General features: G+C 35.2%; 1 protein-coding gene across 5 annotated transcripts in view; it reads right to left on the bottom strand.

The window, feature by feature from the left end:
• UBE3A (ubiquitin protein ligase E3A) overlaps positions 1 to 15829 on the bottom strand; it is a 108307-nt gene that overhangs the window by 23737 nt on the left and 68741 nt on the right. For all 5 annotated transcript variants that reach the window (XM_036878751.2, XM_036878749.2, XM_057494747.1 and 2 more), the window contains 2 exons: positions 14913 to 15220; positions 3876 to 5119 (listed from right to left, as the gene is read on the bottom strand). In XM_036878751.2, the coding sequence (XP_036734646.2) occupies positions 3876 to 5119; positions 14913 to 15105 (1437 nt within the window). In that variant the 5' untranslated portion in view covers positions 15106 to 15220. The remainder of the gene's footprint in view (positions 1 to 3875; positions 5120 to 14912; positions 15221 to 15829) is intronic.

Genomic DNA, 15829 nt, shown 5'->3' with positions numbered 1-15829 from the left:
AAATAAAAGAATCAAGTTTTGTTTCAGTAATAACTAAGGGAGTTTGCCAAAGAAAATGCTAGCTCGGTTAGATAGTGCTGGCTGAGCCCTACTCAAAGTTCCAGGACTCCTTGGGTAACTTGAAACACGTTCACATCACCATTAACCTCTATTCTAAGCATGCTATCTTCACCATCTTCTTAAAGGCTGCCATTTCCTAACATATACTTGTGTGTAAAAATGGCCTCGATAAATATGTATATATAAATTGTACTAATAGCCACCTTTCCAAATACTGTTTTGCCATCTGACTTTATCAAAATATACAGGGTACTACCAGGAATATAGATTCCTAGGCTCCCCAACAGTTCCTAATTTGAATCTCTACAGGGCAGAACCTTGGATTTTTCTTTTTTAAAAATAAATTTCACATCCAGATGTGAATGGCAGTTTGGGGCTGATTACAGATGCAATACTGTCTGTCTTCTTTCCTGATACTCATACACTCTATCTCCTAATAATTAAAAATAATTTTATACCCTCTTCTCTTGAGAATGCTTTGTCTAAGAAAAATGACAAAAGCAGATTAACGTTTTTAGTAAAATACTGTAAAAATCTCATCAGGACTTTTTTCATTCAAATGGAAGTTCAGCTGTGAGCTCATGTTTATCACTGTACTGTTTTTTAAGGGACAATAACACAAAATAGTGAAAATAAATCCTAGAGGGAATATTTGAGTAACTTAAGGGTGTGGGGGTAGCTCTTAAATGATTCTGAGATATTTGTGAAACTTATACATTTTATCTTATTTCATTAATTATAAAATTCACTTTTGTTTTTACATTTTAACATCTCTGAAATCAGGAATATACCACACAACTGATAGCATCTTATAACTAATTGGCAGCATTTTTTTTCTTAGTAGTAGTAACAGTGTATCCTAGTCAATGGTATCTTAGGTAAAATACTGTAAACACTAATTCTTCTGTTGTCATACAAAGGCAGTTCCTCTGAAAATTAGTTAGGACCAACCTGCTAGTCTGGTTTGAATTACACAGTACACAGGAAAGCAATGAACATATTTTCCTTAAAAAAAAAAAACCTGTATTAATTGAAGTTATTCTCTCTCACCTTCCAAGCCAGTTTTACAATCGATCAATAACTGAAAAATAACACCCAATAGAAAACATACTCAACAGTGCCATACAGGTAATCACTGTTAATTATAAACTAATGAGTTGATGAACTCTAAGGCTTGTTTTAGCTCTTGAAAGTCTAGGATCCTATAACCTTAATTATTTTATTAATATTCAGCTCACTGCAAAGCTTTTCATTTCCTCTTCTCTTCCCAACCCTACTCTGTAGTTCAAAATCAGCAGGTCATAAGAAAGTGATCAATGAGTTTATTTTGTCAAACTGTGATATAAAAGAATGAGATTAAAAAAAAAAAAGAGCAAAGTCGATCCTTGGAGAAATAAGATATTAAAAATCCATCAGTACTTTTTAATGTTCACCTGAGAAAATGACCTTAAAACTACTTTTTGCTGTAAACCTTTTTGTTAGTAAAATAATATGACTTCATCATAATTATCACTTGCTGTGAATATTCCTAAAAGTACAGGCAGATTATCAATTTGACTTCCAACACCTACTTTGATGCTTATTTTTCTAACCTTTTTTACATTATATATATATTTTTTAATGGGGAAAGGGGAGAAGAAAGGGAAGACTTAAGTTAAGAGTAAATAAAATCTACTTAGTGTGAGCATTTAGAGCCCCTAAGTAGTTTCTCAGTGGTCATGATTCACCTTTACATCTCTACTTAACGAAGTGCTCCACACACAGGATATCTGAAGTGAGCTACTTTTTTGAACTGGTAATAAAAATATACAAGTACAGATATTATCTAATGAATCTTGATTTATAATAGGTCAAATCATAATATTCAGTTTGGTTATAATTAAGCAAAAAATAACTTTCTTTAAAATCATTAAAAAATAATTTTAACATAATTAAAAAGCTCAGTTGATTTTAAAGGAAGGCCGTATAAGCCAAAATGATTGTTTCTTCAAAATCCTAGATGATAATATAGAAACTAGAATAAAGTACATATACAACAAAATACCTAAATTTTGTTGGTTCTTAGCTTTACTTTTACTAAGGTTTGGGAAAATGGTAGGAAGAGGAAATTAAGATTGGGTAGATTTCTAAGCAGAAGGTAGATAAAGAATGTGGACAATTTTTTAAAGCTCTAAGTTGAATTTTACAGAGATTCATTTTTATTGCTTTTTAAAGGTTAGCAATAGCTTTTGCTGGGAAGGATGAAAGGATCACAATCCAAGAAGCATAAAATGTGCAATCATAAAATGTGTAGTTTTGGGATTTGCAGTTCTGCTCTAACATGTAAGTTCATAGACAGATCTCAATATGGTTTCCTTAAAATATCACTCATATCCTTAGATGATATTCTAGCATTCTGCTTAACTGTTTGCTGTCTGCATGATGATCAGTTAAGTATACTTAATTACTCATGTAGCTCAAAACTACGTAAAAAGGGCACCAAGAAACAATGATAATTACTCCAAGCAGTTTAATGCCCTTTTCTGTCTGTTTACTGCCTGAGTTACTTAAAAAATGTAGAAACTTTTCAACACTTGAAACATATTTGGTTATTTTTCAAAACAGTAACAGAAAGAAGAGACACAGAACCTCTGTAACTTTTAAATTTCTGAGACGTCAAACAACTTTTTCCACTGGTTTAGTTTTATGAATTGCCAGATTTAGATAAGACCTTTCTAAAACTAAAATATATTTAAAAATAAATACCACTGTTTCTTAGTTGTCTGTCGGTTCTTACTCTTTATTAGTATAGAAGGTTGACTATAAATCTTAGTTGACATTAAATTTTACTTGAAGTTGATGAAAAAGTAACTAGCAATGACTGGTGTCGTCTAGTATTATGAATACAATTTTACCCTGAGATAAAGCACTCTATGACAGATACAAATTTTATTACAATGTGATTGGTGATTGGTTTCTTCCAGCCAGGCCCAAATTCTTAAATGGAGGCACTAAAATTCTTATTCACGGTGAAGGGAAGGAATGAACAAAAGGCAACCCATCTAAACAGGAACCTAGAAGGCAGGTACCTGTGTTCCCATTAGTATCCCAGCTCAGTCTCCGGGGGGTTGATGATACAGGCACCATTCATCTTAAAATTCCTGGAATAGCTATTTTTTTTTCCAGAAGTTCCAACCAACTCCCAAGACCCAGAGTAGTCCATATGGATAGTTAAGTAGGAAGAAAACTACCACAATCAAGACAGGCCACACGGGGACACTGTGAGTGACCCAGCAGGAACTCTTACTTTACAGACAGCATGCACCAACCCGCCCAGGTCCACTGCATCAACTTCACAATAATGCAACTCTGAATTTTACGTGATGGAGCTTTTCGACACATTTATTATTTTATGGTGTAATTTTATTGTACAACTTCTCCCAGTTAAGACTTGACATCCGTGTGTATTACTGGGCATCTCTACATTCCTCTTGTTCCTGTACTCTGCTCTTTCCCCAATATCCACTTGCCTCCTGAATGGAGAAACTTTAGGGGTTAGGTGTCAATATCTAGATATTCTACTATTTTTCAAAGAGAGAGTGATCATTACACAAGACAACCAACAATTTGTGTAATACATTTATAAACTTGGACAAAATGACAAAAGCATAATACATTTACAATAAAAAATGTCCATGTGTTCCTATACTATACAACATCACATTATTTTTTTCAAACAGTCACTTAACAAAATGAATTCACTGATTCATGTTCACAATCTCCCCATAATTTGGTAGCTGTTCTAATACTAATGTTCAAGTAGCAGCCCCACTTACCCGGACGAGTGCATCATCTATGATATGGTCACGTCTGACTTTGAGTCTCAAATACGGATTCAACTGTTGTCCTTGAACTAAGCTGTAGAGAACAGTGATTCTTCGTTCACTGTACATGCGAATTCTATTGTCATAATATAATCCCAAATTCTTTGTGACAGCATTCAATATAAAGGGACATGTCATAAAAGAAAATTTGTTCTCTGTTTCTACTTTGAAAAAAGTATAATCTTTATCCATTTCTAGAACATCATTCAGTGGTTCATTAATAAACTCTTCAAAAGGGATAAGTGGTTTTCGACAATCCAGAGTTTTAACACCAAGTTCAGTTTCCAGTGGGTCCACTCGAGGACCTTTCTTGTTTCTTCTTTCCTCTCCTAGTAGCTCCTGAAGTGTCAATTCGCTGGACTCTGGTATGGGCTCTTCATCATCTTCTTCATTATGATTTGTGTCCACTTCCCCTCCCACTACATTTGCATAGTAAACCATTTTCAAGCACTTTGAAGCAGCAACGATAGCATCATCATCATTCACTAGATTTCGACTGTTAAATTCATTGCTTATGACTTTGTAAGTAATAAGTTGCTGAAATGTTTCCATCATTCTCCGAATCTGGTCTGCACTGTACTTGGACCACAGTCTAACCAGTTTCCCTTGGGCTGCAAGGGGTAGCTTACTCATTGCTTTGCAAAATAATGGCAAAGCCATTTCCAGATATTCAGGACTGTGGAGATTTCTATTCTCCATTACAATAATGAATAAGTTCAGATAATTAGGATCTCGGGAGTATACATTGTGATATGTTAAGTCACATTCCACATTAGGTGACAAATATACAAGTGCATTGAGAAAGGCAGTTTCTATTTTTTCATTAGACAGCAATCTGGTGTAGACTCTTCTAATGGCCTCAATGTCCACAGACACATCATCAGGGCCTAATTTTTGTAAGTTGTTATCTCCTTGAGAGGTATCATTTATCCTTGAGGAAGAGGCCTCTGAATCTTCTTCCATAGCAGCAGAACATGCAGCTTTTTCTTTTTCATCTTCATCTTTGTCTTCATCCTTTCCTTGAAGAGATTTCAGTTCTTCCTTGGTATGTTGTTTGACTTTCCGAAAGCTTTGTACCAATGCCTCAGCACTAGAAAAAACTCTTCCAATAACACGGATTAAGGGGGAATAATCTTCTCTCTCTCTACATAATTCCAGAATTTCATATACGATCTCTTCTGTTAGGTAAGTCACATCTAGAAAATTAGAAGAAAATAAAAGAAATTAATTTTCATAGTTATGTTTGTTTTAATAAATTCTAGTGAAAAGTAGTCAAACATTTTGCACTCAATTATCATTTACGATTTACAGGTCTTTTAAAAAAATTCTAATATTTTCAATAAACATTATGCTTACCTATTTTTTTCAGTGAACTAGTAATAGCAACCACCTCACCCATTCTTCTACAGTCTATTGATAATGCATAGCTTTTAATGAGCTCAATCTCTTTCTACAATCCCAGTATTTATTAACATGCAGCTTTATGAATCAAGATATTATGTGCTGATTGATCACACCTCCTACAACCTTGCTTTAGAGCAGAAACACTACTGAGAAGTTTCTTCCTCATTTTACTAACTCTGTTCTCAAAAGACTAAGGCAGCAAGGTTTTATGAAAGGTTCCTTCAGTAACCTCTTTTGGAAATAGCCCATCTTATTTTTGTATACAAGTGAGCCTTGAACAACATGCGGGCTGGGGCACCAACCCTCTGCACAGTCATAAATCCATGTATAACTCCCCCAAATTTTACTAATAGTGTACTGTTGACCAGAAGCTTTACTGATAACATAAAGAGCCAATTAACATGTATCCTACATATTATATACTACATTCTTTATAATAAACTAAAGAGAATGTTTCAAATTGTTAATTTCCCCCCCAAATTCCAATGTATTTATTTAAAAAATCTGCCTATAAGTGGACCCATGCAGCTCAAACCAGTAATTCAAGGGTTAACTGTATATTAAAAGCTAACTAGTTCCTTCTGGGTTTTCCTTCTTAGTTTTTTCCAAGGTGGCCATTGTGTTGTTGACTGAGATGATTAATATACCATTTCTCACTGCAAAGCTGCAAAGTTGACAAGACACTTCATCTGTAGCCAGATATCAGGTTGGAATAAATCTTACAAAGTGACAAGAAATAGTTACAGAGAAATAAAAAAAACAACAGAATGGGAAGAGGCAAGTTATGTGCAGTCAGGTAAAATAGCAAACCAAAATATAGTCACCAAAATCTACTACTTTTCCTTCCTGGACACAGAATTGGACCAAATTTTCTTGCTTTCTGAGCATTTTTGAGGCAAGCCCTATTTTCAGGCCTGGACTTCCCTCCTTCTGGCTAATGGGAAGATGCTTACAGGATGGCCACTGAAAGCAAGTGTTAAAGATTACAATGCCACTACACCTGCACCTCTGAATGTGAAGCAGAACTTAACAGCCGTGATATCATGGCTGTTAAAGATGAGCTAGAAATAAACTTCCTCTTTCATAACCTCGTACTTTTTCTGGGGTGTACTTAATACTGCAGTCTAGCAGATTCTTACTAGTATTACCTTTCCCCATTTTGTCTTCAGCGTCTTTAAAATACCAGTAATGACTATCCCTCTTAGTTATACTTAATCTTTCCTAGTATTTTTTTCTTAATATAAATTTTATAACTAAGATAATCTGATATTGTTTCTACAGCTACTTATACTTAACTTCAAGGAAGTTTTATTATGTTTTTCTATTGTATCCATTCTCCCCCATAAAGAATTAACATCATAAAAGGCAAAAATGACAGAGGCAGTGAAAGGTCAGACTGATACCAATTCATTACACATTTTTAGAGTTACAGTAATGTTAAGTTGAAATTCTAATGAAATCATGGAAGAAACCAAGAAGAGACTATTTCAAGGATTTTTGACATAAAAGTATCTGAAGCCCTGGACCACTGAAGGGGGAGTTTGTAGCAGTTGCTGGGGGGCATCTTTCTTCTCGCTCACATCTCTCTCCAAATGTGGTAGACTAGGCCGCCATGACCACCTTTTTGTCAGTCGACTGACTGTTCTTATACTTGCTAGTATTCCCTCACACAATACCTGGCAAACTTACAGCTCTCATTCTCTTCACCAACAAAACTTAAGTCTGTACATAGACTCAATGAAGAGTAAATTTGGAGGTTATGGAACTCATTAGTTCTCAAGGGGCGTGCTATTGGATGAAACACATGAGAAAAACTTCATGTGTTCCTTCTCTTATAGTTTTCTTACTGGAGAAAAAAATACAAGCACACACCTCACAAAAAAGTGAATTTTAACATGCTGTAAAATTTAGTAACTTCCAGTTGTCATCTTGGAGTCAACAACTCAAATGTTAATTTACATCGTGTTGTATGATCTGAACTTGCATAACATTTGACTTTTTCATAGAAAGTGACTGAGTGGAAAACATTTAAGCATTCAAATTCAAACAGAAGTAAATCCCAGTGCTTGGGAACAACATACAATTGACATCTTATAGATTTAACACCTCAAATCATAAAACTTCCTGACATTTACCATAAGTTTCTATTTAAAAAAGGAAAAAAACCAACATTTTAAAATTAACTTAGATATAATGCACTTATTCTCATGATCTATTACAAAAAACAAACAAAACCCTCACCCCACATTTTTCTCATTTATTGTCTGAGATAAGCCTATAATTACAAAATTTCACCTTACCAAAGCTGAGAAATTCTCAGCAACACTATTTTTTCTTTTATGATATGCATGAATATCAGATAACTGGAGGTAAAAAAAATTCAAATCCTATAGTCAATAGCTTCATTAATAAAAGAAAGAAGTGAAAACATCCTTTAAACAGAAGATAGTAAGTTGATAATCAACTATAATACTCTGAGTAGAGATAATTCAAAAACTTGAGGGCTCCAAGTTATTTGTGTATTTGTGTGTTTTTTGTGATCCCTAATGGCTACCATATATCTGGCATTACTGAAAGCACTCAAATGTTTGTTCACAGGCAAAACCAATTACAGAAAGGATATGAAACCTCTAATGACAAACCAATGGACCTACCTCATTCCTAACGGATAGAAAGAGGGCTATGTTCAATGCTGGGCAGTACCCAAAAAAAAAGTTTTGTGTTAAGAGTTATACTAGTTTAGTTTACATGGGTACATCAACTTAAATTTTCTATTGTGGTTATTACTAACCCCAAATTAAAGTACTATAATCATTCTGTATCTGAAAGGTGATCATTCTGTATCTGAAAGGCGATCTTCTGAAACTGCTGTCTTCCCCCAGCTTTCTGGTGTTTCTGGGCAAACACTGCAGGCTGGGAAAACTCCAAATCTATTCACCCCCTCTTCCCTGACATGCCATTATAACAGAAACTGTTAAAAACTGAACACTAGTATTTCAACCCCATTTGTACTTGGGGACAGCATGTGACTCAGGTCTGCCAATGACCTAAATAGGAGTCTCCTGATAGATTTCTGAGAATTTGTTTTCACAGTTAATGGAGAGAAATACGATTAACTCATATTTTCAGTAGAAAAAATAATCATTTTAATTAATTTCTATTAATAGATATACAGAATAAGCTAATATCATCTTCAAATTACCCAAAGATCATGTCTCTAACAAATTATAAAATTGTCCTTCAAATTAAGAAAAATCATGTTTACTAATATTTCAAGACCATTTTTCATAAGGTGGTACAAAGCAGGCCAGTAAAAACACAATCAAATTGCAGAATATAAAGAACACCCCAAATAAAGCTTTTGTCATTTTGAATAAACTATTCAGATATGTTATTTTACAGGAAAGAGAACAAATAATGTATTTTATCTATGAACTTTATGGAGATTATATTGGTCAAACTATACTGACAAAACTCTTCATCTGGTCTTTCATCAAGAGAGTAACAGACTTGTCATTAACCACTCAGGCAGAAGATAATTTCAGTCATGTGGCTCTATCTCCACTGTGAAAAAAGAACCCTTATACATGTTCTGTATGATACATAAAATTTCTTAATATGATTCCCACCTCTGCTTTAATGTATTTGCTTCACAGTAAGAGACAATATAAAATGCAAGTGATTACTGAATGAACAGCCTCCAAAAGTTGAGCCACAACAGTATCAAATTTTATCACACCACAAATCTGATCTTTGGTCCTTACCAGACTGTCAACACCAGAGATTTTTTTTAATGGGCCTTAACTCTTTAAGAATTTATCTTCAGGTTTGTTCTATTAAGGATGTACAGGTATTGCCCACTTTTCAAGAGGTGGTTGTACACCACTTCTTTTCTTACAGAAGAACTACATAAGTACGTATCTGTTTTCACTAACTAAACAAATCTGAAGAGGAATTTTGCTTTACAAGAACAGGTAAAAAACGAAAGTAGTGTTCAGTTTTTGTTTTACAGTGAGCCATTACAGGCAGCACATGCCCCAAGCAGTTAGTGGCAGTGCCAAACTCCTTCACTGGGAACTACACTCAGCATCTCAGCATAAAGCTGTCATAGTTTTGCTGTTGATTTTGTGCAGCTGTTAGCAAGATGTGTCCTAACGTATCAGAAAAGACCATGAAAGGTTTTTTTGGGATATGGGAATACTCAAAAAACTTCCCATGTAAGTTAATGGTAATTCTTCTTCACTTTACACCATTTCAGCTTACCTGAAGAAAGATTTCAGAGAAACGAAAGCTTTATTTTCAGAGATCAGGGGAAACCTATATAGGCTTCTTCTGACTGAAAAGTGTGAAACAGCTAACTTGGACCTCATTTTTCAGTATTTTAACTGGAAAAAATTATAAATACCTTCTTACCAGACAATGTAAAACTTCTAATTTCCTAAAATAACCAAAGCACAGTAAATATTACTATTATACATAAATATCTTGTTAGGATGAAAAAAGTTTTGTGTCCTAGTCGTTAAATCATTAAGTTGTTAAAAAAGAGTTGCTATGAATGCAGTAAAATGGCCTATCTTAGGGACAACAATATTCTAGACCCATACTCTTTCTTGACATGTTATACTCCTCAGAACATCTTTAGGTGATTCTGATATTCCATTAATTCTACATAAAATAAATCAAACTTTTCCCAGTGTCTTTTTAAGATGTTGAACTGAGCTGAGTTTTTTAGACATAAATATAAACTCGTTTAAAAACATTGTAATTAGAGATATAAACATTTATAAAGCTTAGGTATCAATAGAAAGAGGTATTTGATATGAGAAAACATTGAGACATTTTTGTATGATATACCTGTATATCTTGAGATACATGTGTGTTTCTGAAAATATTCTTATTTTATTAAATTTTACAGTGAAAAAATTTCTTCTATAAAACAACTTTGTAACTAGAGGTAACAAACATATTTATCAATCAAAATAAAAGTATTAGTGCACTTAATACACTTATAATTCCTAGTAGAATAATACTATAGTAAAAACAGAATGTGACAGAAAAAAAGGGGGAGGGACAGTAGCATATTGGAAGAAAGTATAAGAAGCTGCTACATCACACAGGCTTTAGCAAAAACAGCACACAAAGACTGGGGATAACCATTCAGTAAGCATCTCTAAGAGGAAGCACATAGCCAAAAAAGATGTGTTCATCCATCCTGTAATATAATCCTCCATGGCTGGCTGCCAGCGCATTCTACAATAAGGAACTGGTGCTCCGTAGTGCTTGTATCTAGGGACCTGTGTATAATGGAGTCAATGCAACTTCTTTATTATACATACTGACAAATTACCTACTTAATCACAGTGTATGAGCTAATCCATGTAACAGAACCATGCATTATGAAGCAAAACTTCTACCAAATTATGAAAACAGCTTTAATATGGAAATAGAAAAGCTGTATAACACAATTTCACTTCACTAATTAATTTAAAGTTAATACATACGATGTTACAAAACTTGGTACGTATCCTGTAACTCATATACAAGCATACCTTAGATATACTGCAGGTAAGGTTCCAGATGACCACAATAAGAGAATATTGCAATGAAGTGGGACAAATCAATTTTTTCTTTTCCCAGTTCATATAAAAGTTAAGTTTACCCTATACTGTAACCTGTTAAGTTTGCATTATGTCTAAAAAAAAAAAGTACATACCTCAATTTAAAATACTTTATTGCTAAAAATGCTAATCATCATCCGAGCTTTCATCAAGACATTTTTACTGATGGAAGGTCTTCCCTTGATGTTGACAGCTGCTGACTGATCAACAGTGGTTGCTAAAGGTTGGAGTGGCTGTGGCAATTTCTTAAAACAACACAGCAATGAAGTTTACTGCATTGATTGCCTCTTCCTTTCACAATGCTGTTTGATAGCATTTTACCCACAGTAGAACTTCTTTCAAAATTGGAGTCAAAGCTACTGCTTTATCAACTAAGCGTGTGTAATATTCTAAATCCTTTGTTGTCACTTCAACAGTCTTCACACCATCTTCACCAGGAGTAGATTCCATGTTGAGAAACCACTTTCTTTACTCATCCACAAGCAGTAACTCCTCACCCGTTTCAAATGTTATCACGAGATTATAGCAGTTCAGTCACATCCTCAGCCTGCACTCCTAATTCCAGTTCTCTTGCTGTTTGCACCACATCTGCAGTTACTCCCTTCATGCAAGTCTTGAACCCCTCCAAGTCATCCATGGGGTTTGGAATCAACTTCTCCCAAACTCCTGCTAATGTTGATAGTTTGATGTCTTCCCACGAATCATGAATCAGTGTTCTTTAATGGCACCTAGAATGGTGAATCCTTCCCAAAAGGCTTTCAATTTACCTTGCCCAGAGCCATTAGAGGAATCACTATGTATTGCAATTATAGCCTTAAGGAATATATTCTGCAAATAAAAAGACTTGAAAGTTGAAATTCCTTCCTTGATCCATGGGCTGCAGAATGGATGTTGTGTTAGCAGGCATGAAAACAACATTCATTCTGTTGTGTGTCTCCATCAGAGCTCTTGGGTGGCCAGGTGCGTTGTCAGCAAGCAGTAGGATTTGGAAGGAATCTTTTTATGAGCAGTCGGTCTTAATAATAGGCTCAGCATATTCAGTAAACCATGTTGTAAAGAGATGTGCTGCCATCCAGGCTTTGTTGTTCCGTTTATAGAGCACACACACAGTAGATTCAGCATAATTCTTAAAGATCCTAGGATTTTTCAGAGTGGTCCATGAGCACTGGCTTCAACTTGAAGTCTCCAGCTGCACGTGTCAGTCCCTAAAAAGCATCAGCCTGTCCTTTGAAGCTCTGAACCCTTGAGCCAGGCACTGACTTCTCTTGAACTGTGAAAGTCCTAGATGGTCTCTTCTTCCAATAGAGGGCTGGTTTGTCTACACTGAAAATCTGTTGTTCAGGGTAGACACCTTGTTTAATGACCTTAGCTCGATCTTCTGAGTAACTCACTGCAGCTTCTACACCAGCACTTGCTGCTTCACCTGCACTTTTATGTTGTGGGGATGGCTTCTCTCCTTAAATCTCGTGAACCCACCTCTGCCTGCCAGCTTCCAACTTTTCCTCTGCAGAAGGCTTCCTCAGCTCTCTCAGCTGTCACAGAATTGAAGGGCTTTACTCTGGATTAGACTTAGGCTTAAGGAATGTTGTGACTGGTTTGGTCTTCTATACAGACCACTAAAATTTTCCCGTATCAGCAGTAAGGCTGTTTTGTTTTCTTACCATTTGTGTGCTCACTGGAGGAGCACTTTTAATTTCCTTCAAGAGCTTTTCCTTTGCATTCAGCAACTTGACTGTTTGGGCTCAAGAGCCCTACTTTCAGCCTGTCTCAGCTTTCAACATGCCTTCCTTGCTAAGCTTAATCATTTCTAGCTTTTGGTTTAAAGTGAGAGACATGCAACTCCTCCTTTCCCTTGTACACTTAAAGCCCAGTACAGGTTGGCCTAATTTCAATATTGTCATGTCTTGGGGGATAGGGAAGTCTGAGAAGAGGGAGAAAGATGGAGGAATGGTTGGTCAGTAGAGCAGTCAGCATACACACACATTTATTAAGTAAGTGCACCACCTTTATATGGGCACAGTTTGTGGCACCCCAAAAGAATTACAATAGTTAGTATTAAAGAACACTGATCAGAGATTGTATTATTAACAGAAGTAACAATAATTATGAAAAAGTTTGAAATATTGTGAGAATTACCAAAATGTATCAGAAACACAAAGGGAGCAAAGCTGTTTGAAACATGGCACTGAGACTTGCTTGATGCACGGTTGCCACAAACCGTCAACTTTGAAAATTGCTGTATCTGCAAAGTGCAGTAAAATGAAGCACAATATAATAAGGTATGCCAGTATACCATTTCATGAGTTTTCACAAGTGCATTCACCTTTGCAACACAAAGTCCTATCAAGTTATAGAACCTGTGCCCTTTTTTAGTCGGTTCCTGACTACATCACCATCCCCAGTAAACCACTATTGTTACACTTTTATCATAAATTCTAGAGGAAGCCAAAGTAATCTCATATAAATAGCATTGGAGTACTGTTTCTATAAGGTTTCTTTCAGTAAACAATGTTTTTGAGATGATGCATGGTAGTGCCTGTTTCGATAATTTGTAACTTCATTGTTCTGTTAGAGGACCACTTGAGTTATTTTTCATTTCTAGCTGTTATGAATAAAGCTGCAAAGATAAATGTGTGTGTGTGTGTGTGTGTACATATATTCATACATATATACATTTTTTTTCCACTTGGATAAATACCTAGGAGTGCTGTGTTTGGATTCTAGGATAGTCAGAATAAATGGACAAATCTTTTCACCGTTTGGTTGTTTTGTTTTACTTTCCTGTCAACATGTGAGAGTTCCCATCGCCCCACATCCTTGTCAATTTTGGGGCTGTTAGTGTTCTGGGTGTAGCCATTCTCATACCTACGTAGTGGTTTGCCTTCATAGTTCAAAGGATCTTTTTAGTTGATGTGTAATTCTACATCAACGTATTTTCTTCCAGTATTTGTTTCTGACTAGAAATCTGTTACACTTAGCTTTTATCCTCTGTGCTTTAAATTTCTTTCTTGACATTTTTTTGGAAATTTTGATCAATGGTTTTCTTTGTGATTAGGATTTGTTGTGGTTGCTGGGTTATTTTTTTTAACTTCATATTTATGGTTTCATCAAATTTCAAGAAGTGTCAGCTGTTATTTCTTCACAGGTATTCACCCTCAACTTTGAAAAACGCTCTATCTGTAAAATGCAGTAAAACCAAGCACACTATAATGAGGTATGCCTGTATGTTTTAAACAAAAAGCTTCCTCTTTGAATATACAATTACCTCTGATGGGGCTAAGCCTTGTCAGCCATTCAGAAATGTGATTACCTTTTTACTAATATTCATTATCTACAGGGGGCATAAATGTTTTGAGGATAAAACAACAAGGAAAGAAAGTTTTTAACAATTTGGCAACGCAGGATCATTGAGAAAACAAAGTGAAGTCTGCACGAAGAATGGCACTGTTACATGTGATTACTGGTGGCATGAGTGTGCTGGTTATGGTAGCACGTGAACACGATATGGAAAGAATACTTTAGAAGGAAAAACTGAATTATTTTTAAGGTAGCTATTCCAAAATCCTGCCTTGCTTCCTCTTTCTGCTATTTTCATTGTATAGTACTTGGGTTCCACAACTGATACCACATGTTCAGTCCAGCTATTCCATAATTAAGTAGACTTTGTAGCCTACTTTGGGAGATTAACTACCAGTATATTTCCTGACTGAAATGCTTAAAAGTTCCAATCAATCATTAACAAAGGAACTTTTGGAGTATAATCTGCTTCTAATCAGAGATGTTTATAACAGTAAAATGTGGTTAAATCTTTAACTTCTTTTGTCCTTTACCACACACACAAAAAATCAGTTCCACTATACTATCATGTCCTAATGTCACACAATTAGACAAATCAAAACCTCATACATTATTTACATCTCCAATCTTGTTTTCAGTAAAAAATTCTCAATTAAAGAGGACATCTTACCTTTAAAATCATCTCTTGCTCCTTGTCCTTCCTTCTTATTCATTTTTACGTCAGAGCAGGAGTTGTTAGGGGTACCTTTCGAGTTCTCGAGGTAAGCCGAGCTTGCTCCTTTCTTGGAGGGATGAGGATCACAGAGTTTTGCATTAATCTTATAAAGCTCAAGGGCTTTAATAGCTGCTGCATTGTTATCCATACGAAGAAAAGTTGGACAGGAAGCACAAAACTCATTCGTGCAGGCCTCATTTCCACAGCCCTCAGTTAACTGGTGGTAGTAGCGTTCTATTAGATGCTTTGCAGCTGCTCGCTTCCTGTACCAAACATTCAAATAAGCACAGTGATTCCGATTAGTACAGCTCTGAGGTACAAAGCTCAGCAGATCATCAGCAAGACCAAAGTTAGTCAAGCACTGAAGTAATAAACTTGCACATTAAGATGAGGTGTTAGAAAATGGAGATCTCTATTTACATAAAACTTCCAACTAAGGGAATATTTTATAAATACTTCCCTGGTTAAAATAAGATAAATAAGATATGTGAGAAAGTATCAATGTTTATCAAAATCACTGTTTAACAGGATATGCTGTCCTTTGGTTTTAAAAAAGGGGAGAAAACTTGTTTGATGGAATGCAGGCTTAAACTGTTTGAACAGCTGAACTGCAAGGTGTATGGCTAAGAGTTTTTGTATTTCATCACTTTAAAAATTGACATTAAGAAATGAGAATCTATTTAAAGTACTGATCCAGCTTTCCTTTATAGAGTCACCATTTTATTCCAGCAGCTTGTAAATACCTCATTTATAGGTAACACAGAACTTCTACCTGAAACAGAAAAGCCTGTTCCCTATTATCTACCATACAGATATTAAAGTATATCTGTAATGAAATACCCAAAGCTTGTGTTACACTGTAAGAAAGTGAC

Source organism: Manis pentadactyla, chromosome 18, assembly GCF_030020395.1.
Source record: "Manis pentadactyla isolate mManPen7 chromosome 18, mManPen7.hap1, whole genome shotgun sequence".
In the NCBI taxonomy this organism is placed as follows: domain Eukaryota; kingdom Metazoa; phylum Chordata; class Mammalia; order Pholidota; family Manidae; genus Manis; species Manis pentadactyla.
Note: the sequence above shows the minus strand (reverse complement) of the source record. Positions and strands in the feature narration are given on the sequence as shown.